The sequence below is a fragment of the Alexandromys fortis genome, unplaced genomic scaffold (assembly GCF_014885135.2).
Source record: "Alexandromys fortis isolate MF-2015 unplaced genomic scaffold, M_Fortis_MF-2015_v1.1 scaffold_63, whole genome shotgun sequence".
NCBI classification, from domain to species: domain Eukaryota; kingdom Metazoa; phylum Chordata; class Mammalia; order Rodentia; family Cricetidae; genus Alexandromys; species Alexandromys fortis.
This window is the reverse complement of record NW_026067953.1, coordinates 6,410,549-6,435,310: the sequence shown is the minus strand read 5'-3', so window position 1 is coordinate 6,435,310 and position 24,762 is coordinate 6,410,549. Positions and strand designations below refer to the sequence as shown.

The following is a 24,762-nucleotide window of genomic DNA, read 5'->3' as shown; positions in this document are numbered from 1 at the left end:
TGGGGGCCATATTAATTCAAATCATCACATACCCCAAACAAAAACCTTAGTCATGGTGAACTGGTTGGGCCCATTACCTGCTGAAGACTTACTGGTCCCTTAAATTTTTTTAGATTAAAATAATTAAAACTTTAATTTAGAATATTCAACAAAATACTGCCTCAAACTTATAGCTCCAAGTTTTATTTGAACCTAATTTTCTTATAACTATGGTCTCAAACTTTTATTTTTAAATACTTAACTTGATTACACCAATTGCTGTATAAATTTACTGTATAAAATTTGACTCTTTCAATCTTCATAAGAACTTCTTGAGGCTTTTGTTATTTTACAGATATTTTGAAAGATTTGTACGCTGAACACTCTTACAGTTACTGTTTAAATTCTATGTTTGCTATATTTGTTTTACTATATAGCTAATTATATTTAGCCATCAGTTCATCTTGCCATTCTAATGCTTTCAATAGATTGTAGACACCAGCATATTGTGGGGGTAGAGTTATTATTGTTAATTATCCCTATCTTACATTATTGGGAACTGACACCCAGAGAAGTAGTTTGTTCAAGGGTACACAGCATTTAAGTGGTACAACTAGTAGTTGAATCAAACATTTCTTGACAGCTTCTATAGAAAGCTAGTTCACATAATATTTATTGGCATTATTAGTAAGAGGAATTTGTTAAATAAATTTTAAGAATGCCATATCTCAGCCTTGAAGATTTATAGTACAGAATCTGTGAGGTCCTGTGGGGGAAAAAACCATTTAATTTTGCTAAAGCCATTGATTTTCAGTTTTTCCCACCAGAGTTCCCTGTTCCTCACTTTTCTCCAGACAGCCTTTTCACATGGAATAGGGTAGGACCAGAGCCCAGTGGGGAGTACTGTGAAAATGCTCAGTATAACATGCTTTTTTTTTATTTAGGACAGAATAAGTTTTGAAGAATTTGTATATTTACACACACCCTTAGAATTTTAGAGCTGACAGGGATCTTAGTTCTCTAAATCTTTGCTCTCATTCCGATGGGGAACTGAGACAATGTGTGCACATGGCTAGTGTACACTAACTCTTGCTACATGTTTAGTGGCACAAATGGAACTAGAGCACAGCCCAGAATCTAGTATGGTAGTTAGGCACATTGTATTTGTTAATAAATTAATATTTGGAAGTCTATCTATTGTTACTGCAAATCTACCTGTGTATTATAACTTTTGTTTTCTTCCTAGACTTTATGTTGATTTAACCTATGGTAAAAATATTATCTAGTCACTAAATTTTTAAGAAAAGCTTTATTATAATTAGGATATAAAAATATAACTATACAAATAATTATATAGGAACACCCCAGGTTAAGAAGTAAAACTTTGCTGATACCCCAAAGCCCCCACAGAGCCCTCCTGTTGCCAACCCCTTTAATTTTTTCTTTCTTTTTTTCTTTCTCTTTAGCCAACTTAACAGGACATGCAGAGAAGGTGGGAATTGAAAATTTTGAGCTGCTGAAGGTCCTAGGAACTGGAGGTAAATCTCAGGTTTAATCCCCTTTAAACAGAAAGTATTTGCTATTCTGTGACACAGCATTGATAACCTTCATGCAGAAGTCATTGACAGTTTTAACAGCATGCGGAGTCCAGTTGAAAGACAGAAAGACAGACAGACAGACAGAAAACTAAAGAGTCTCTTTTGTCTGTCTCTGTTGATGGAGTGGCAGGCTGCTTCCCGCCACCCAGCCGCTGGCTAGCTTTACCCGAAATAATTACACAGAAACTGTATTCATTTAAATACTGCCTGGCCCATTAGTTTCAGCCTCTTATTGGCTAATTCTCACATCTTAATTAACCCGTTTCTAATAATCTGTGTAGCACCACGAGGTGGTGGCTTACCAGGAAGGATCTTAACCTGCGTCCATCTTGGAGAGAGAGCTATAGCGTCTGCCTCACTGCCTTCTACCCAGCATCCTGTTCTGTCTACTCTACCCACCTATGTTCTGACCTATCAGGCCAAGCAGTTTATTAATTAATCAATGAAAGCAACAGATAGATAGAAGACACTCCTACATCATGTCTCAATCCCAGCACTTGAGATGGGGCAGCACGAACAAAAGTTCAAGGCTAGCCTGTGCTATAAAGCAAGACCTTACCCAACAAACAAGCCAATAACAAAAGCCTTTTTAAATCTAATGTTGGGAATGTAAATCAGTATGTCTTTACTTCGGCACGGTATTGGTTTTTAGAAGTTACTAGCATATAAAGAGCTTGTTATATGCCAAGCACCTTATGAAATGATTTAAATTGATTGATTTATTTAGTTTTCTCTTAAGGCTGTTGTAATTCAAAGCACATCATTGTAATAATGAACAAGTCAGGATCTGTCATTAACCCAACACTTAAGAGTCTGGCTAATTGAAGCATAGTTCTATTTATGTCCTATCATCTATGTAAGATTGAAATAATCTGTATTCATTAACATTTTAGAAAGCGTTTCCAAGTCATAATTTTTTTTAAAAAAAAGGCAAAGAGAATATACACTACATAATTATACAATAGAAACAATTATGTTAACAAATGTCTACATGTATTAGCATGGAAAAAACATCTGGGGTGTATCCCCAAATGGTAACATGATAGTCTCTTGGTGATCTTGGTTTTTTTTTTTTCTTTTTCTTTCTTTTTTTTTCTTTTTGGCTTTATTCTTTCCTATATCTTTGAAAATTCTCTGTCTCGACTCCTGTTGTTCAGAAATCAGGCTGGTCTTACATGCATGGGCATCTGTGCAGTTCTAGAAGATCCCTACACTCAGAAGAGCCTATGTACAGTATGCTTTGCTGTCACTCTTCTCAAGGTCATTCACAAACAAAGCCACATATGCTTGCACTGGGCCCTGCCAATCTTGTAGCTAGTCTTGTCCTATTGTACCCGTCCTGGCCCTGGAATATCCTGCTCTGTAGTTACAACAGCTGCGAGAACTGGCTGTTCTCATTCTCCTATCTCAAGTTCTATTGAAGAAGCTCTGAACTCGTTTCTCTCCTTAGCAGGCCATAGGCACTTCTATGGAAGGAGTTTCACAGTACAGATCATCTTTCTCATTAAAGTTTAGCTTCACAGTTTAAGGAGCATCTGCCTTTTTAGATTTTTCAGATCTGGTAGGATGTAGCAATTGCCAGCTTACCAGCAGTAGGGAGATCTGGGTTTCTATAATCGCTCCCTTTGCCCTAGCCTCACATGTGTTTCCATGTACAAATTATCTTTAGGTCATTTAGTAGTGAGTGTTGGTGCTCTGGATCATGCCATACAAGGGTTTTTTTTGTAGCCACCCTGAGTTATTTAGCATACAGTGTAGAGCCAACTTTGATAGATACCAGTGAACAAGCCTGATGGTGTATTCCTACCAGTTAAGGCTGTGATGCCAGAAAGAATCTTAGTGTGGTTGTCAACTTGGATATTTTCCAGTGCTTGCCCGCCTTTAGGTCATGTATAGAAGTATACTTTTAAGGTACTAAATGAGCCCCACTTTACCTAATCCACAAGAAAGAATGCTTTCAAAATAGAAAAATAATGTTGGTTATCCCTACCTTTGTTTCCTGTTTCAAAGATAGTATTTATCTACTAAAAGGGGAAAACAAGTCCAGATCTGTGGTTCCCTTAAAAGATGTGGTTTGCAACAATATTGTCAAAAGCTTTTCAGGTCAAGTTCTCCTCACATTATGTGTTATATTAACATAGCGTCTTTCTTTTTAGTGTCTGCTTAATTGAGATACAGTGCGTGTATCATATGGTTTACCCATTTAAAATACACAGTCAATGCTTTGAGTGTATTTAAAGTTGTGCAGCCATGACCACAATCAACTTTAGACCTTTTTGTTTTAACCTCAAGAAGAAACTTTGAATCCTTTTGCTGTTACTTTGCAGGCTTACAGTCCTCTCTGCCCCCAAAAAACCACTAACTAGACTTTATGTGGATTTTGGTGACTGGCTTCTTTCATATAGTATAATGTTCTCTGAGTTAAAATATGTTGTAGCACATATTAGCTCTTCTTTCCCTTTATGACCAAATAATTCTTTGTGTATTACATTTTTTCACGCATTCATCAGTTGACGACTGATGACTATGATAGTTAGCTTTAGCTGTCCACTTAGTAACTATAAACTCTTAGGAGGAGGGTTTCAACACTGCATTATCTGCATCAGGTTCACCGGTGGGCACATCTCTTGGGAGATTGTCTTAAGTTAGTTATTGTGGGAAGACTGGGCCTAGTGTGTATAGCACCATTCTCTAGCAGGGGTTCCTGGACTGCTGTAAAAGTAGAGAAATAGAAACAAGCAAGCAGAAACATGCATTCATACTCTCTGCTTTTGACTGTGGACATGGTGGGACTAGCTGTTAGTCGTTCCTGCCTTGACTTCTCCACAGTGATAGATTGTAACTGTAAAGTAAAATAAACCCTAAGTTGCTTTTTGTTATGTATTTTTTTTATCTTAGCAAATGAAGTGAAACTAGGACAGTGACCATTGGAGTTGTTGCCAGTTTTCATCTGTGAAGTGTAAACTTGAGTGCTGTGACAGGTGTACATGGTGTTTCATGTCAGCCTAAGTTTTTATTTCTTGGGTATATTCCTAGGAACAAATCCCCAGTTTGAATAGTGACTCTTTTTCACTTCCTGAGAACAAAATCCATTAATAGTTTCTGTTCTCTGGCCAAGTGATTAAATTGTATTGGTGCATTTATTTTCCATTTTCAGATGGTTTACAAAAAGTCGTGCATAATTTTAAATGTTTTGTATAAAGGTTTTATCAATCCTAGCCTAAATTGTCTCCAGTTCTAAACTGTCTTTGATATGACAGTGGTCTTGTTTGTCTGTTATGGGTTGGGTTTAACAGTTGTGTGTCAGTATGAAATCTGAGACAGAAAAATACTACAGCTAAAAATCTCACTTTCATCCATGATGTTTGGAGAGTTTGTAGCATCTTGGTGTTTTTAAGAGCTTCTCAGCTAAACCAGGTTCTACCACTAGAACAGCTAGGAACACTTCCATTATTGTCACAGAACTGTGCAGCACCTGGTGCATAGCCTAACACCTACTTGTTTGACTCACAACCTAGGAGACCCTCATGTGGGAAGCCTGTTTTAACTCTTGGATGTCTGTGGCCTTTGTCTGCATCTGTGTAGTTTATGTTTATCTGCTCATTTGCTGACACTTGGAGCCCAACATTGTGTTCTTCTTGGCATTCTAGAATAAACCCAGTATGGCCTTCTTTAAATGGAAGACACAGACCAATGCTGGGACAACACAAAATTGCAGAAATTCAGCACTCTTGGTACATTTTTCTGATTAGAATTTATTGCTATTTCAGAAAAATAGCCATTGGATAAATACCTTCCCCCTCATCATTGTCTTTATTTTATTGGCAGAAAAACTAAGATAGTTCATAAATGAATGAAGTCTACTATATAATACATAATACAAAGATTTTAAAGTAGAACTTTTCTCTTAACTATCATTTCCTATTTCATCATCATCACCATTATTTGCTTTTTTCTTTTCTTTTCTTTTTTTTTTTTGCTATGTAGCCTTTGCTGGACTGGAATTTGCCATGTAGACCAGGCTAGCCTCAAATTCATAGCGATCCATTTACCTCCTGAGAACTGAGATTAAAGCTGTACACGACCTAGCTTATTTCCCATCTTTAAAGAACAAAAATTTATTCTTCTTTACTGGAAATGAAAAAATATCCATATTAAAATACTGAAACTGCATTAATCTAACACTGCTAGTTCTCTAACCTCTTTGCATTCATTAACTACTACTTTATAAGTACTCTAAGGTTGAAGAGTTTTACATAACTTCATATGTTTAAAACGAATAACTAAGGTAGTAGATTTCCATTTGGGAAACATGAAAGTGAATGCTATTTGATTTTAAACTGAGTATTGTATTTTGATTATCAAGCTGAATGAACCGAATGAACTGATCACAAGAAAATGACATTGTTCCATAAAAGCTGTCTCAGTCCCTGCTCTCCAGTTGTATTCATACTTCATTGTTGCTCTGACAGGCAGACCTTTCTTGGGGAAGGAAGGTTTATTTTTCCTAATAGTTTTGTAGTGTGAAGACATAATGGTATTCACGGGATCAGAAGCAAGAAGCAGCTTGCTCACATTTCTGTGGATCAGGAAGTAGGGAGGAGTGCTTTGCCAGATCCTAGGTGAGACTACAATCCTCAGGATCCATCCCCCCAGGGACTCACTTCTTTCAGCTAGGCACTAACAACCTAAAGGTCCCATAACCTTCTAAAACAGTATCATCATCTGGGGACCAATGGGGGGACATTGCCCATTCATACCATAGTACCATCTAATCAGGCATCTTACACATAATTCATAAGCCTTAGATGTCCAAGAGATTAGGGATCAGCCTGCAAAGCACACTAAATAACATGCTAACACACACATGGAACAGTTAGAACAATGTCAGGAGAATATCTGTAGTAAAGCTTTGAAGACTACTAGAACAATACAATGAGAACTATTTTTTCTTATGTAAACTACAAGATAATTAATTCTTTATAACTTTTAAACTTTTGGAAACTACAAGTTTAAAGAATTAAACTATAATTTAAAGAATGAAACAGAGTACTCCACATCATGCTTGACACAGGACACACTGCATTATAACTTTTACAGACACAGATTTAGGTTTCAGATAAATTTAGTTGAATTCAAACTACTTCAAACAGACTAGTTTACAAGCAAACATCATCTGCAAATAATTCTTTTTTTCTTTAATTTTTTTATTGATTTTATTGAGCTATATATTTTTCTCTGCTCCCCTCCCTTCCTCTCACCTCCCCTTCTGCCCTCTCCCATGGTCCCTTTGCTCCCAATTTACTCAGGAGATCTTGTCTTTTTCTACTTCCCATGTAGACTAGATCCATGTATGTCTCTCTTAAGATCCTCTTTGTTCTCTAGGTTCTCTGGGGTTGTGATTCGTGGGCTGGTTTTCTTTGCTTTATGTCTAAAAGCCACTTATGAGTGATTACATGTGGTAATTATCTTTCTGTGTCTGGGTTACCTCACTCAAAATGATGTTTTCTAGCTCCATCCATTTGCCTGTAAATCTCAAGTTGTCATTATTTTTTTCTCCTTGTGTAGTACTCCATTGTGTAAATGTACCACATTTTCCTTATCCACTCTTCAGTGGAGGAGCATTTAGATTGTTTCTAGGTTCTGGCTATGATAAACAATGCGGCTATGAACATAGCTGGGCATATGTCCTTGTACATTGAGCATCCTTTGGGTATATACCCAAAGGTGGTATTGCTGGGTCTTGAGGAAGGTTGTTTCCTGATTTTCTGAGAAATTGCCATACTTCTATCCAAAGGGACTGTACCAGCTTGCATTCCTACCAGCAATGCAGGAGTGTTCCCTTTAGCCCACATCCTCTCCAGCATAAGTTGTCATTCGTGTTTTTGATCTTGGCCATTCTTACAGGTGTTAGATGGAATCTCAGAGTTGTTTTGATTTGCATTTCTCTGACGACTAAGAATGTTGAACATTTCCTTAAGTGTCTTTCAGCCTTTTAAGATTTTCTCTGTTGAGAGTTAAGGTGTGTACCCCATTTTTTTTTTTTACTGAATTATTGTTCTGATGACCAATTTCTTGAGTTCTTTGTATATTTTGGAGATTAGCCCTCTGTCCGATGTGGGGTTAGTGAAGATCTTTTCCCATTCTGTACCCTGCCATTTTGTCTTGTTGACCATGTCCTTTGATTTACAGAAGCTTCTCAGTTTCAGGAGCTCCCATTTATTAATGTTTTCTCTCAGTGTCTGTGCTACTGGGGTTATATTTAGGAAGTGGTCTCCTGTGGCAATGTGTTCAGATGTACTTCCCACTTTTTTTTTCTATGAGGTTCAGTGTGGTTGGCTTTATGTTGAGGTGTTTGATCCATTTGGACGTGAGTTTTGTGCGTGACAATAGATATGCATCTATTTTCATTCTTCTACATGTTGACATCCAGATGGAAGAGAGAAAGAATCTCAAGTGCTAAAGGTACAATAGAGGAAATAGACTCATGAGTTAAAGAAAACATAAAATCTAACAGAAGCTTAACCCAAAATATCCAGGAAATATGGGACACCATGAAAAGGCCAAATCTCATAATAATAGGTATAGAAGAAGTAGAAGTTTAACTCAAAAGCACATAAAATATATTCAACAAAATCACAGGAGAAAACTTTCCCAACCTAAAAAGAAAGATATGCCTGTGAAGATACAAGAAGCTTACAGAACACCAAATAGACTGGATCCAAAAAAAAAAAAAAGTCCTCTTGCCACATAATAATCAAAACACTAAACCTACAGAGTAAAGAAAGAATATTAAGAGCTGCAAAGGAAAAAGGCCAAGTAACATATAAAGGTAGATCTATCAGAATTACACCTGACTTCTCACTGGAGACAATGAAAGCCAGAAGGTCGTGTTCAAGCATATGCAGACATTAAGAGACCATGGATACCAGGCCAGACTACTATACCCAGCAAAACTTTCAATTACCATAGAAGGAAAAAACAAGATATTCCATGACAAAACTAGATTTCATCAATACCTAGCCACAAACCCAGCCCTACACAAAATACTAGAAGAAAAACTCCAACCCAAGGAAGTTGGCTACACCAACAAAAACACAGACAGTTGGGCTGGAGAGATGGCTCAGTGGTTAAGAGCATTGCCTGCTCTTCTAAAGGTCCTGAGTTCAATTCCCAGCAACCACATGGTGGCTCACAACCATCTGGAATGAGGTCTGGTGCCCTCTTCTGGCCTGCAGACATACACACAGACAGAATATTGTATACATAATAAATAAATAAATAAAAAGGTTGACCTTATTTAAAAAAAAAAAACACAGACAGTGGTGGTCTCATAGCAGCAAATCTCAAAGAAGGGCAAAACGCACAAATTAACATCACCAACAATGAAAACTAAATTAACAGATAGGAATCACTGATCAGTAATCTTCCTTAATGTAAATGGACTCAACTCACCTATAAAAAGGCAAAAAAAAAAAAAAAAGGTGAGTTTTCAAGTTGTCTTAATTCACTGAACTGTGGCAGTGCCAGCTAAAATTTCTTTTCATAAACCTTCCTTTGCCTCTGTTGCAGACGACCATTTGTAGTTTACTTTGATCATTGCATCAGGATTGATGAAGGTGCAGGAGCACCATGGGCAACTGGGTAGCCTCTCAGGAATGTTGCTGGGTTCAAGGGGCCCCTGGGCCACATAGCAGCCCATTTACTTTTGAAATTTTCTCTGGTTAATTTATCAAGAGTAATGTGTACATAGTAATTTCTCAGTAAATGCCTATTGAATGAATATGAGTTTATTTATTTCATATTACAGGACTTCTGTCGTGATCCTTGAATATTTGAAAGCATTTCATATTACAGGACCTTTGTCGTGATCCTTAAATATTTGAAAGCAGACTACTTTTTAGTAAACTTACAACATTTGCCATGTCTGTATTTTAGAGATTATGTTCTTGCAACAAATTTAGATATTTTTCATATTAAAGTTTTAGAAATGTTAGCTAGCTTTTATTATGCTCTTTATTAAAAGTAGAAGTTAGCAGTATAAGTGGCCAAAAGAAAGTCTTTACATTTCAGCTTTCATAAATTAAATTTTCATTCATTTTACCTTTTCAATAGAGATATACCAGTTATTCCAAAAAGTAAATTACAGGAAAACCTTCATACTCAGATCATGTTTTAGTTCAGGTATAGATAAAGCTACATGATGCTTAAATCTTACTATCTCTTACCACTAAGAGATGACTTCTGACATCTATTGAACTTTCTAAAACATCCTATGAAGATGAAATATTAATTAGTTTTCATATTGCATTGTATAGTATGTAACAAGAATTGTAAAACTAGTCTCATTCCTTGATCTGGCAGTTTTATATGACAGAATGTTCCAGTTACAGGAGTAGAAATGAAAGATACTTTATTTTCTCTTTTAGGTTAGATTGACAGCTGAGATGTCCTGAAAACCCCTTTCATTATTAAATTCCCAAAGTGCTGGATAAAATATAGTTTAAAAACTAGGTCTGCCACTGACTGCATATGTTAACTGTCAAGGATAAGGAAAACCCTTAGCTTCAAAAGAGTAAATGGGAGAAATGGGGGCAAGAATGTAGAGGAGATAAGTGCCTTAAAGGCATACGTTTTGCTGGACAGTCTACAGTAAAAGTCAGTCGGATTTTTGTGTTGTTGTTGTTTTGGTTTTTTTTTTTTTTTTTGAGACAGGATTTCTCTTTGTAACAGTCCTAGCTGTCCTGGAACTAGCTATTATAAACCAGGCTAGTCTCAAACTCTCAGAGATCCACCTGCCTCTGCCTCTCAAGTGCTGGGATTAAAGGTGTAAGTCACCACCGTTGGCCTGTGATCTAGTTTTAAAATTTTTAGTTTGCATTCTTGGTATGGGAGATTACATGTAAGGCACAGAAGAGGTACAGATTGCTCATGAAAAGAAGAAGAAAAATCCAGCCTGCAGAGGGGTGGAGAAGAAACTTTCTGGCTCAGCATTGGCTTGAGGGTGGGGGGCACAAAAGAAATGCAAGTCTTTCAAGCTTGCTCAACCATTAGCTGGGTATCAATAGGTATGCAACTTCAGTGGTATGTACTATGTAATAACTAAAATCAAACAGAAGTTTAGCTTATACTGGTGGTTTCTAGATAAAACAAACATTAATCCTCTTAGTAGGAATAAACTTATTCCTGTGTAGGGCAGTGTGTGTGTGTGTGTGTGTACAAATATATAGGTATATGTGTGCCTATATGTGGAGGCCAGAAGTTGGCATCAGATGACTTCCTCGGGCATTCTTTCTCATCTTTTCTTTCCTCTTTCTTTCTGTCTGTCTGTCTCTCACGAAGCCTGGAACTTAACAGTTCAGCTAGTCTCTCTCACCGTGAGCCCCATCCCCCATCTCTGCCTCCCAGCATTGAGGTTACAGATGAGTGCTGCTGCACCCAGATTTTACATTGTACATTTTGTTTGAGGATTTGAACTCAGACTTTGAAGCCTGCTTGCACTTTTCAGACAGTTACTTCCCAAACCTTTACTTAGATTTTAAGTATTAAAGACAATTATACAAGTTAAGACTGTATTATAAACATTGCAAACATTTAAGAGCAAGGCTGTAGGTCTGGAAGAATGGAAACAGCAAAGAAGCACAGATACAGATTATTTATTTTAGACTTGAAATATGTAAATGCTTATGTTTATTTTAGTAACTTATTTAAGTTGGAAAATAATTGTGTATATTTATAGAGTAGAATTAATGTTTTGACTTATTTATATGTTGTACAGAGATTTATTCAAGATAATTGTCTAACATACTCGTCATTTCACTGACTCTGTGTAGTAAGGATGTGAATAAAATTGAAATACACAGTACATTATCTTTAACTGGTTTCTATAAAACAACAGTATAATACTAAAGCTTATTTTTTTTCAGGCAGGGTATGGTGGTATACACTTAATTTTAGCACTCGGGAAGCAGAATCAGGCAAACCTCTGAGTTTGCGGCAAGCCTGGTCTACAAATGAATTCCAGGACAACCAGGGCTATATAGATAGGACCCTGTCTCAAAAGACAAATGAACAAATAAATAGTCAATGAAAACAAAACTTATTCCTCAGTGATCTGGAACTTTATCTTTAGATTAACACCTCAGGGATTTTTTTTTTTAATCTTAGTATTAAGAACAAGATGTAGGGTTGGAGAGATGGCTCAGCAGTTAAGAACACTTGCTACTCTTTTAGAGGACCCAGGTTCAGTTTTCAACATTCCATTCATTTACAGTTCCAGAGATGCTCTCTTCTGGTTTCCCTGGGCACAAGGCATACATATGGTACACATACATTAAGTATGTGCAGGCAGAACACTCATACACAGAAATAAATCTTAAAACTCACAAAACATGCTATTTGGGTTTGGCACATGCCTATAATCTTAAGAGGTGAAGAGAGGAAGATTATGATTTCAGGGTCAGCTTAGACTGTCTCAAAAAGAGAAAATAGAGGAGAATGAATGAATGAGTGAACGAACAAGACATGCTAAGAAAAACTACTATGCAGTTTTTTTCTTCTTCCCTTCTCTCCTTCTTTGTTTCTTTCTCTCCTTCTTTCTCTCTTTCTCTTTCTTTCTCCCCCCTTCTCTCCATGGGGCTGGAGAGAGTGCTTGCTGCTCTTTCAGTGGACTTAAGTTTGGTTCCTAGCACTTACAGTGGGTATCTCCCAACTGTATATACTTCCAGATCCTGGGGATTCATACGCTCTTCTGGTCTCTGTATACACATGTACACATGCAAATAAAAGTTAAAAAGAAAAATTTAAAGGGCTACTTATGGTACAGATCAACACACTACTACTTAAATAACCAGTACTACTATTATAAATGGGAAAAATTACTCAAATTATGAGAACTATGGATTTTCACTAGTATGTGGGATAAAGAAAATTAGTGAGTAGGAGGATAGATTAAGTAAGACACCTGATTGGTCTAATAAAAAGCTAAATGGTCGATGTAAGGCAGTAGAGGCCTAGGCAGGGCTGGCGGGCAGAGAAAGTAAGTAGGAGGAGGAATCTAGGCTCACGAGAAGGAAGGAAGAATGAGGGAGGAAAAAAGGGGGATGCTTGGGTTCATCCAGTCAGGCAGGCAGCAGCCGGTCAGACAAACATGAAGGAAGCAAAAATGTAGGCATACAGAATGAAAGAAAGGGAAAAATCCCTGAGGCAAAACATAGATGAAGAGAAATTAAGCTAATTAAATTAAGAGCTAGTGGGACAAGTATAATGTAAGGCCGAGCATTCATAACTAATAGTCTCCATGTCATAATTTGGGAGCTGGTTAGTGTCCTAAAAGAAAGCCTGATGCATTACATGATAATGGAAATTAACATATATAAAAAGTGAGATTCAACAAAGAAGATATAACAGTTGCCTAACGACGAGTTACAGAAGGAGATAACAGAATGAGGAGAAACCTTTTCAAAGAGATGACAGCTGAGTATTTTGAAGGTTGATAAAACATGAATTCTGAGAATTAGAAAACATAGCAAATCAGCAGACAACTAAGTCTTATGGAAACAAATGAGAGAAGCTGGTTGAGCATAAGGACACAGATACCCCAAAGCAGCCAGAGAGATACTTTTAACATAAATGGTTATTTTAACTCAGTCATGATTATTGTCTTCAATAGCAACCATGGAAAGAGTAGGATAGTACTCTGTAAATTGCTCAGAGAAATGGCTATCATTATAGAGTTGTATCCCTAGCAAAACTGTTTTCCAGGAGTGAGGACAAAGTAGATTACATATGCATGTGTGCACATGAGCATGTATGTATATGTGTGTTTCTACATGTGGAAACCAGAGCTAACCCTGTTGTAGTTCCTTAGCAGGAATCCACATTGTGTTTTGAGACGAGATCTCTCACTGGCCTGGGATTCTCTAATGATGCTGGGCTGGCTGGCTAGCAAGCCCCAGAGGTCTTCCTGCTTGCCTTCCCAGCACTGATGTGATGAGTGAGTGTAACCACACTTTGCTTTTTTACATACATAGGGGGATTGGACTCAGATCCTCATGCTTGTGATGGCAAACACTTTACACACTGAGCTATCTTCTAGGCCCAAAATAGACGTTTTGAACATACAAACCTTGAGCATGTTTTCCACCAATAGTTCCTCACTAGAAAACTTTAAAGAATGAGATATTAGGGGGAAGAAAAATGATGCCAGGAGAGTTTCTGAGATACAAAAATAATTGAAAGTTAACAAAATACATTCAACATTACTTATGTCTCATTTGTGTATTTAAACTAAGACAACTAGAATATTGGACAAAATTACATATGATTTCAGAGGTGATAGAAACTCATGTTCTGAGGTACATACTATAAAATGCACATAAATCTTCAGTGTACAAATTACTAAACTGCTGGGTGTAGTGGTGCATGTCTTTAATCCTAGCACTCTGGAGGCAGAGGCAGGAGGGTCTCTGTGAGTGTGAGACCACTCTGGTCTACATAGTCAGTTCCATGATAGCCAGAGCTAATAGTTAAACCTGTCTTAAACAAACTTGCATTAAAAACTTAAATAAAAAAACGAGACTAGGCAATATCGTCCTATAACATTAAAGGGGTCAATAGGTAAAAATCTTCCCACTATGAAAATGCTTGCTACAGTTTTAAGAACAAGTAATAACCAAATCTAAGGTAATTCTAGGTTTGTAAAACTTGGAAGACAAAAGAAGGTTATTTCCTCCAGTTGATTTTCTGAGGACACCAATGCCAGGGCAGTGTAAGGAAGGGAAATCAGAAGCCATTCCACATCTGTGAAAACTGTGTGTAGTATTGGGAAAACCAAACTTTGAGCTTTCTTTCAACACATCTGATCCTTTGACTTGTCATCTCCCTTGCCTTTGTGTGTTTGTTCACAGGCTCTCACGGTGAGGAAGTGGTGTCATTGTCATGTTGTACTTCTCTATCCATCTCCATTTCATGCTCCTCACTCTGCCTTCATGCATCTATTGTTAGCCGCAGATGCTGCTTTTCTTTCTTAGCGGTGACAGTGCAGCTTTAAAGAGAAGACGGGATAACTATGAAATGTCATTGTAGACATTTCTGAATTCAAAATCAAAGTTTTAATGACTAAATGGAGTGGGTGGACACTTTTATTATGAATATAATAAAATCAATTTTTATTCAGAATTTTACCACTAATCTTTCAGTTTTATTACCTTTTTAAAAAGATAATTTTTTTCAGCCCCACTTAGAATAATAGAATTTCATCATATGTCTTTGTGTGTCATGTAAGGTTTTTTTTGGGGGGAAGTAAAAGTGAAAACTCTTTTCTCATAAATTAATTTTTATATATAAATTTAATCTTTATATGTGCTGAATAGAAAAATTCTGTTCATCAAATAGCTTAAGTGTTGCATTGTTAAATGTGTGAACATGGAAGATCTGCTGTTTTCTTCTTTTAATGCAGGTTGAACCTCAGACCTTGAGCATCCAGGTAGCACCTACACCCCCGAACTACACCACCAGCCCTCTTTTAACAGCCTGTTTTGAGACAGATCTCCTAAATCCTACAAGATGACCTTGAATTTAGTTTCTAACCTAAGTTGACCTTGAACTTGGAATTTGGATTTTCGAGACAGGGTTTCTCTGTAGCTTTTTGGTTCCTGTCCTGGAACTAGCTCTCTGGAACTCACAGAGATCCTCCTGCCTCTGCCTCCCGAGTGCTGGGATTAAAGGCGTGCGCCACCACCGCCCGGCTAACAATTCTATATTTAAATTTATGTAACACTTATAAATTTTTATTGAGAGGGTTAATTTATTTCTTGAGTTTCTTATAGTCTGTTACTAATCAGTTGACTACTTTCATAACTCATGGGTAGTTCTGGATAGGAAAGAGGAAGCAGGCTTTCTTTTTTTCCCATGTTATTTGCTAACTGCAAGCTGATTGGATGGAGGTGAAATAGAAAATGGGGGTTATGTAATAAACAATGGGGTGGCTGATGTTTAGAATGAGTCATTAGAAATCAGAGCAACTGTGCCAGGGGTGGGGGTGGGGGGCTCTTGGTTTGTAGGGATAAGACAGCCCATTGGGGGCGGGCTTGCCTCGGGCGAGCGTTTACTTATAAATTGGGCACACAGAAGTCTGCTACCCCCTTCCTGTTTCCTGTACTCCGCAGGAACCTCGGTTTTGTGAGTCTGATTTTTCCATTAAAGTTGTATATACTTATCACAATTTGTCTGCATTAATCTAAGCCGCCACATTGGTTCATATCTGGATCCTTTATAAATGTCCATCAACTATAGCAGTTAAGATATCTTGACTATTAAGAATATGTGAACATTATTTATAAATATGCTGTCCTTGATTTTTTTGCTTCTCATTGGGAACTTTTTCTCTTAATAAGATCCTTTGGGAATCAAATATATGGATAATTTTTTTTCTAACTTAAACTTGGAAAAGCTTATCCATGGAATTGATTCCCAGAGGATCTTATTAAAAATCAGAATAAAACATGTTGGGTTTTGATTTTTCTGTTTCTCTCTTTTTTTTTTCAGTTGTGCCAATACTCTGAATTTTCAAGTTATTTGGTACAAAGCACAAGAAATAGCACCTTATTAATGGCTTCATCAACTGAAGAAAATATGTCACCTCCTGTAGTAACCATTAGCTGCCTATAGATCCTCATGAATACCTCTCTTCTCTATATTGTTTGGTTCCGTCTTGTACAGGGCCTGTTCAGATGTTCACGTCTGCCATGAGTTCAAGAGTGCGAAGGCCCTGTGATACCAGAAATTCTGCATTCCACAGTACTCCTGTTCTTCTATTGCTTTCTTCCATGATGCCCCCTGAGTCTTAAGAGGGGGTAATATCAATACTTACTGTAACTGAATATTCAGCAGTCACTTACTTTCGGCACATCAGCTGTGCAGTATTTACATGGTCTGTGCGTATTTACTATCCACTCTTAAAAAAAATCTAAAAACTTCTCTGACCACAAAAAAACCCAGAACATTGTCATAAACATAAATATTTAGAGGACAGTTTGATGTCCATTTAGCAAAACAGTAACAAGAGCTTCTACATTAGAGCCTGTAACCTCCCCAGCTCTGGGCTTTTGGTCAGGTTTATAGTACTAGATGTGTGGAGCAGGCCTCAAACCCAGTCAGAAAGTGTTTGGCTATCCCTCTGTAACAGACTTGCCACTGTTCTTTCCTGGATGATCAGTGTTATTAGCATGCGGGGTCCACAGCTGAATAATAATGTTGATAACTCCCTCCCCCCTCAGCAGTCAGAATGGTACTTTCTGACACTTCAGAGGGCTAGACAGTGGGGAAGAAGCTTCCAGTACAATTGCAGCATGAGTTCTTTATGTCCTATGACTAAAGCATATGTGTCTTCAGCAGAGGATCTTAGCATTTAGTTATGGAGGACACCCATCTGAACTAAACAGCAATACTCTGTGCTGCTTTGGGGACTTGAAGGGGCTTTCAATTTTTATTGTCACCTTATAGCAAAAAAGTAGGTACATTTTTGTGTTGCAGCTCTGTAGCCATACTTTCTTTGGTTCACCATCTCCCAAATAATGACTTGGAGACTTCTTATTAAGTATGAAAGCTTGGCCTTAGCTTAGGTTTGTTCCCTGGTAGCCCTTAAAACTCAAATTAACCTGTTTATATTAATCTACGTTCTGCCACGTGGATCATCACCTCTCCTCAGTACTGTATGTCCTATTTTCTCTGGCTGTCTGGAGAATCCCTTGCCTCAGATTCTTCCCAGGGTTCCTGTTTCTACCTGGAAGTCCTGCCATTCCTCTCCTGTCTAGCTAGCTAGCTATTAGCCATTCAGCTTCTTATTAAACCAAACAGAAGGTGCCTTATGCAGATGAAGTAAAACAGACACATCTTCACAGTATACAAAAAGATTATCCCAGAACACTGCTCAATATTATTTTGGCATATGCGTATAAACACAAAGATATGCATACTTTTTCACTAATATTTAACACAATGTTTTTATCCACTAGGTCTTCTTCTAGTTAAGTTAATCCCCAGACTGCATAATAGGAGAATTGTTTCTGACCCTAGTGGAAACTGAGACATATATGTTAAATATTTTTCCAACATTATAGTAAGTTGAAAATCTAGGCTTCAAACTCATATAGTCTGTTCCTCACTCTGCACTACCTTTCCTTCCCACTTTTCTCCATTGTGCTCAGATACATATGCATGTGTGTGTGTATATATATATATGAGAAGAGGAAACATGTTTCATTGAATGCTTTTATTATGCTTGATCTTACTTCATTTCTCAATACTAAAAGACCTATTTTACTGATATCTCACCCACTACTGATACATTGCCCAGAGTCTATAAAAACATGGACAGACTTTAAGAAGGACTGACATTATCAAATGGCTTCTATATCATGTGCATTAAATAATGAGAATGGCATCTTGGCAGAAAGATATTTTAATATATATTATTTAATATACTCTGTATATTAAAAAGTGACAGGGGCTGGAGAGATGGTTTAGCATTATGACCACTGACTAATCTTCTGACCTCCATGAACATCAGACACATACATGATGTGCAGACATGCCTGCATATACATAAAAGTAAAAATGATAATTATAATAAAAGTGTGACAGGAAGTGATGGAAAGATGACTAGTAAATAAAGGCAGTTGCAGTCAAGCCTGAGTTCTGTCTTCAGGACCCACCTGGTGGAAGGAGAACTGTCTCGTGCAAATCATCCCCTGACCTCCACACATCAAGACATGCACATGCAACCCTCAAAAAATAAATATAAGAAAAATAATAAAGCTATAGATTAAACTCATATTAATAAAGTCTCTAAATTTTTATTATTTTTATTTGTGTGTTGGGGTGGGTAGTTGCATGCATGCATGCATGCTTGTGCTTGTACCGTGGCACAAACCATGGCATGCATTATCTAAGTTAGAGACAATTTGAAGGAATCACTTTTCTGCCGTGTGGGCCCAAAGGATTGAACCCTGGTCAACAGGGTTGGTGGCAAAGTACCCTTACGTGTTGGGCATCTTGGTGGGTGTCTAGTTATTAAAACTACTGCTACTGGTGTGGAGCTGCAGAGTAACAAAAAGAGTTTTCTAGGATGGACAGTAAGGGTTTTTGTAGATCAAAGGTCTTACTGGATTTTTCCTGTGAGTTGTTAGAAATACAAAATTATTTCCAATTTGTTTTAGTTGAACTCAGCTTTTTTTTTTTTTTTTTTTTTTTGGCACAGATCGTTTGCTGCAGTCACACTGAAGTGAAGCCACTTCTCTAGGAATCCTTTTCAGTGGCAGTGATTTTACAAGGGCTCTAACGTGCTACTGCCCTTGTGTTACTTACTGTGCAAATTCAACAGGGATGAAGCTACCCAGTAAGGATCCTAATTTTTAAGGATTATATTTGAAAGTTGGAGTTCAAGAATCATTCTTTTTTAGCCCCAGTTCTGCTACCGTCTCTAGGGATTGAGGTTCAGCAGGTGTGATGATCATCATGAATCTTCTACTTGATAATCTAGATTCAGTTTTCTACTTGATAATCTAGATTCAGCTGAGAGATGACCTCTGGGCATGCCACATAGTTGTGGCAGAGTATAAGTAGAAGCTATATATAGATGTCACTATGTTAAGATTTTTCTGTACTAAAATGCTAGCAGCTAGGTTTCCTGAGGTCACTTTTACTATAGAATGCAGCAGGAACTCAGATTTAACACCAGAATTATAAGGGATTGCTTTATGACAGTCCATTGTCCTTCCTAAAATGCCCAGCTATTACTCCATGCTAGTTCTAAATCACAAAATTTTCTATTAAGGTTCACTTTCAACTAAGTCAGAGTCAACAACAGACACTTCAGTAATACTCTAGACACCTTTCTCTGCTGTTTTCTTGTCTGCTTGTTTACTTATTTATTTTTTCTTTTCACGTACTTGGCTTTGGATTTTTTCTCCTCTCATATATTACATCTTAACTGCAGTTTTCCTTCCCTCTGCTCTCCCCTGGTCTCTCCACCAATTTCCCCTCTTCCCCAGATCCATGGCCCTTCCACTTCCCCTCAGAAAAGAATAGACCTCCCAGAGATATCAACCAAACATTGCATAATATGTATGTTACAATAAGATCAGGCATATACCATCACATCGAGGCTGGATGAGGTGACCCAGTAGGGGAAAAAGGGTCCCACAAACAGGCAAAAGAGTCAGTGGCTGCCCCCACTCCCACTGTTAAAAATCTCACAAGAACACCGAGCTACTCAGCCATTACATATATGCAGCGGACTTGGTCAGACCCCTACAGGCTTCCTGATCTCTGTAGCCCCCCCCCAATCTCTGTCCATTGATGGGTCATGTTCTCTTGGTGTCTCTGGCCTGTCTGGTCTCTCGGATCCTTCCTTCCCCTCCTCCAAAGGACTCCCCAAGCTCTGCCTAATGTTTGGCTGTGGGGCTCTGCATCTGCTCCCATTGGTTGCTGGATGAAACTCTGGTTTCTTTGCTAAATATTTATGATAAAAAGGAGTTGTTTATTAAACCTACTTTCATATAAAAACTGTTAATCTCAAAATACTTTATATTGGTATGAATTTTGGTTTATTGATACAGCTACATAATAATAAAGTACAGATACATAATAATAAAGTTATTTGATAACTTTAACATTGTAAAATTACATATAACAAAACTTCTGAGGTTCTGTTAAAGATGCTTGTAGCTGGAGGTTTCTCTTTTGCCTGCCAGTTCCTGTATAACCACTTTGAGATTTAATATTAATTACAAACCGTTCTGCCTATTAGCTCAGGCTTATTATTAACTAGCTCTTACAACTTCAATTAAGTCAATTCTGTTATTCTGTATTTACCATGAGACTCAGTGGTTTGTTACTTCAAATCTTTCTTCTTCTGCAGTTGCTGGTGTCTCCCTGACTCCATCTTCTTTTTCCATGTATCTTTGCTTGGATTCCCCATCTGGCTCTGTTCTGTTTGACTATTGGCCAAATAGGCTTCTTTATTAACCAATGCTAATAAAACATATTCACAGAATACAGAAGGGCATGCCACATCATCTTCCCTTTTCTGTCTAGTTAAAAAAGAAGGTTTTAACTTTAACATTGTAAAATTACATATAACAAAACAGGTATCAAGCTAGAATTATAGTTATAATATTTAGTCTGTTTATCTTTGGCAAAATTAAAGAAAATATTATCTATCTTATTTTGTGAGTCTAAAGTTTCATGTCTAATTTATCTTTTATTATAGCTAAGGAAAGCTATAATTATAACTGTCTAGTCTTTAACTCCATCAATGATCCCAGAAGGATATAATATTACCTAAGTAACCAGGAAGTGCATTGTAAGCACCTTCCAAAACTCTAGGAATGACAGAGATATCTGGCTGCCTAGATAGTTACTCAGAGTTTTTCTTTTTTTTATTGTTTTTTTTTATATATTTTTTGTATTGAAAAAAATTTCTGCCTTCTCCCTGCCTCCCGTTTCCCTCCCCTCCCTCCACTCCTCTCCCCCTCCATCTCCAGTCCGAAGAGCAGTCAGGGTTCCCTGCCCTGTGGGAAGTCCAAGGTCCTCCCCACTCCATCCAGGTCTAGGAAGGTGAGCATCCAAACAGGCTAGGCTACCACAAAGCCAGTACATGCAGTAGGACCAAAACCTACTAACTGGGAGAAGATCTTCACCAACCCCGCAACAGACAAAGGTCTGATCTTCAAAATATATAAAGAACTCAATAAACTAGACTTTTTATGCTAATTAACCCAATTAAAAAATGGGGCACTGAACTGAACATAGAATTCTCAACAGAAGAAGTTCAAATGGCCAAAAGACACTTAAGGTCATGCTCAACCTCCTTAGCAATCAGGGAAATGCAAATCAAAACAACTTTGAGATACCATCTTACACCTGTCAGAATGGCTAAAATAAAAAACACCAATGTTAGCCTTTGCTGGAGATGTTATGGAGTAAGGGGTACACTCATCCATTGCTGGTGGGGATGCAAACTGGGGCAACCACTTTGGAAATCAGTGTGGCGGTTTCTCAGGAAATTCGGGATCAACCTACCCCATGACCCAGTAATACCACTCTTGGGAATATACCCAAGAGATACCCTATCATATGACAAAAGCATTTGTTCAACTATGTTCATAGCAGCATTGTTTATAATAGCCAGAACCTGGAAACAACCTAGATGCCCTTCAATGGAAGAATGGATGAAGAATATATATTAGAGTACTACTCAGAGTTTTTCTATAATGTTGGGTATCCATCTTCAGCCTACAGGCCCTTAGTATCTGTCAGACCTTTTTTAATGAAGCAGGAAATTTGAAAGATTGTCTTGTCTATATTGGCACATTGTCAGTCACTTTCCTCTGTGTCCTGAAGAATGCCTGAAAGTTTTTGTGAAGCAGGAATGCTGAATGATCATTCTACCTCATTTTGACAAAGTTTAGAGGTCATTTTCCTGTGGGTCCCGAATGTCCAGTTTATATAGCATACAAATAAGCAGTTCAGGCAAGAGCAGTTTGTTGCCCAAATGGCTAGCCTTGCCACACTGAAAGCAAACTCCATACGGTGCTTCTTTGATGTCCATCATCCTCTTGAAGTAATTGGTGCTGCCAGGAGCAGATGTGTCTTACTCCTGAGTAAAGTCTAAGTTCTTAAATCATTTTAAGTGCCATATTCTGTAGGTCTTTGAAGTGTTTGAAGATTACCTATACATCTGAACTATATCTGCATTTCTAGAAAACCTAACATGATTATAAGTTTGACTATTATAGATGACTATTGATTTGTATTTTTTAACTATACATTTTAATGAGCTTCATAAGCATAATACCTTAAACAAGAGTAGAAATATACATATAGTATAATAAAGTTTACCTTAAATTTGTATCAATAAACCAAAATTCATACCAATATAAAGTATTTTGATATTAACAGTTTTTATATGAAAGTAGATTTAATAAACTACTCCTTTTTATCATAAATATTTAGCTTTTCCCTCGTTTCTATAACATATTCCCTTTTCTTCTTTAGAAAGAGATTGACTATGACAATTAAGCATTTATAACCAACCCCTCTTAAATGAAAATAAAGATTGATAAGTAGTATTTTGGGAATTTGGGCATAGTTTTCTATACTACTTTCTGCTGATTAGGGGTGCTGGTAATCTTATGGGGATCCTGAGAAAACTTAGAATTATGATCAAGTCCTAACTGGGGTATTTTGTGTGGTTGGTCCATCTCAGCCAGTAGCCTGGAAGCTGTTCTGGATGTTGGATCACCTGAGCCATCACTGCTATCAGAGGCCTTTCAGGGGGTCTTGCTTGATCCAACCATATTAACTTGGAAGGAATCCACAACTTCCCATCTCCTATGGAAACAAAAGCAGAACCTCTTTTCCAAACCAATATAGGTTTGTTTGTTTTTAAATACTAAATGGACCAATGCCAAGACTTTGGCTGTTGACTCCGCCCCATTCAGTTTTCCAACATGGCAGAGGTACATTCACTGCCAGGTCTGGGAGCCGTGTTTACCATCCCAACTGTAGGGATGCAGTGGGTCCATCCCGCCATCAGGCAGTTTGTAACATGATACCCACAAACCCCAAGTGCTCTGTAGCAGAACCTCTTGTCAGTGTCGCCAGCACGGATCAGGAAGCCATCGCTTAAAAGAGCTACCCTCTGTTCAGTGCCAGCAGAGACTATCTGAACAAATGTGGCTACCAAAACGCCATTTTTGACTCTGTTTTTGTGTGTCTAGAATCCTTTTTTTTAAAAAAAGCATTTTATACTTTATGTGGATGTCCATGCCTCAAGTTGGCATCATTTATAATGAGTTTCTCTCCTGCCTGCCAGTTCCTGAATAACCACTCTGAGGCTTAAAATTAATTACAGACTGTTTGGCCAATTAGCTCAGGCTTATTATAACTTAAATTAACCCATTTTTATTATTCCAGTTTTACCATGAGGCTCGTGGCTTGTTATCCACATCTTGCTGCTCCTGGTTGTAGCATTGAAATCCCAATGAGAATGGCATGCTCAGGTTCAGCAACATAAGAAAGGACATAAGCCAGACGCTTTCTGACCAGTAACCTTTAACCAAAATAATGCTTGTGAACAAAAATGTTTATGTCTTTAATTACATTTGATTATTTCATTATTATTTAATGATTAAAATATCTCCAAGAACATATAAAGGAAACAGTTGTTTATTTGACTTACAGTTTCAGAGGTTTTTTGGTTTTGTTGATTCCCTAATCCTTGGCTTCATTGCTTTTTGGGGGGACTGTGAGGGAAGTAATAATCATGTTTGAGGGAGCAGATGAAAGAGGCCATTTAGCTCATAGCAGACTTGAAGCAAGGAATGAGGAATGAACAGAGGCCATTACCTCCAAACCTCTTCAGCTATTCCCTGCCTTTTAAAGTTTCTACCACAAGTAGAGCCATCAGTTGCCCACATGAACCTATGTAGGGCATTTTATATTTAAACTATAATGCTTTAAGAATTGATACATCTATAGGTGGATTATAAGAATATTTTTAAACAAATTTAATTGAAATTTAAAATTAAAGACTAATTGAACATTTATTTGTCTATTTTACATTTATGTATGTATGAGTATGTGTGGTGTGTGCACCTGTGTGTCTTGGTGCATGTACCCTTCCCTTGTGTGCTTGCAGAAACTACAGGAGAATGATGAGTATCTTGCTCTATCCCTTTCTGCTTTATTCCTTGGAGATAAGGCCTTTCAGTGAACCTGCATTACAGAAGACAGCAGTCTCTGGTGGTTCTTCTGTTTCTTCTTCTCACAGTACCTGGCCATAGGTTCTGGGGATTTGAACTCAGGTCCTCATGCTTGTGCAGCAAATGCTCTTACCTGCTGAGACAATTCACCAGACCCTACCTGAACATTTTAATATATTCAAATTTTATAAATTAAATTGTAATATAATCAAAAAATTAAAATTTCCCAATGCTTCAAATACATTTTGAATGTGTTTTCTTTCTTGGTGTGTGGTTTGAGTGATACAATTTTCCCATAGTCTCAGGCATTTAAATATGTGCTCCCTAGTTGGTGATACTATTTGACTAGGTTTAATAGGTGTGCTTTGCTGGAGGAAGTGTGTCACTGGTGGAAGGCTTTGAGAGTTTAAGAACTG

At 37.5% G+C, this 24,762-nt stretch overlaps 1 protein-coding gene across 5 annotated transcripts in view; it reads left to right on the top strand.

Moving 5' to 3' along the window:
• Rps6ka5 (ribosomal protein S6 kinase A5) overlaps window positions 1-24,762 on the top strand; it is a 170,349-nt gene that overhangs the window by 46,076 nt on the left and 99,511 nt on the right. For 4 of the 5 annotated variants that reach the window (XM_050151452.1, XM_050151451.1, XM_050151455.1 and 1 more), the window contains one exon: window positions 1,446-1,517. The exons of the other annotated variant lie outside the window; for it this stretch is intronic. In XM_050151452.1, coding sequence (XP_050007409.1) covers window positions 1,446-1,517 — 72 coding nt within the window. The remainder of the gene's footprint in view (window positions 1-1,445; window positions 1,518-24,762) is intronic. 5 annotated transcript variants of the gene reach the window in all.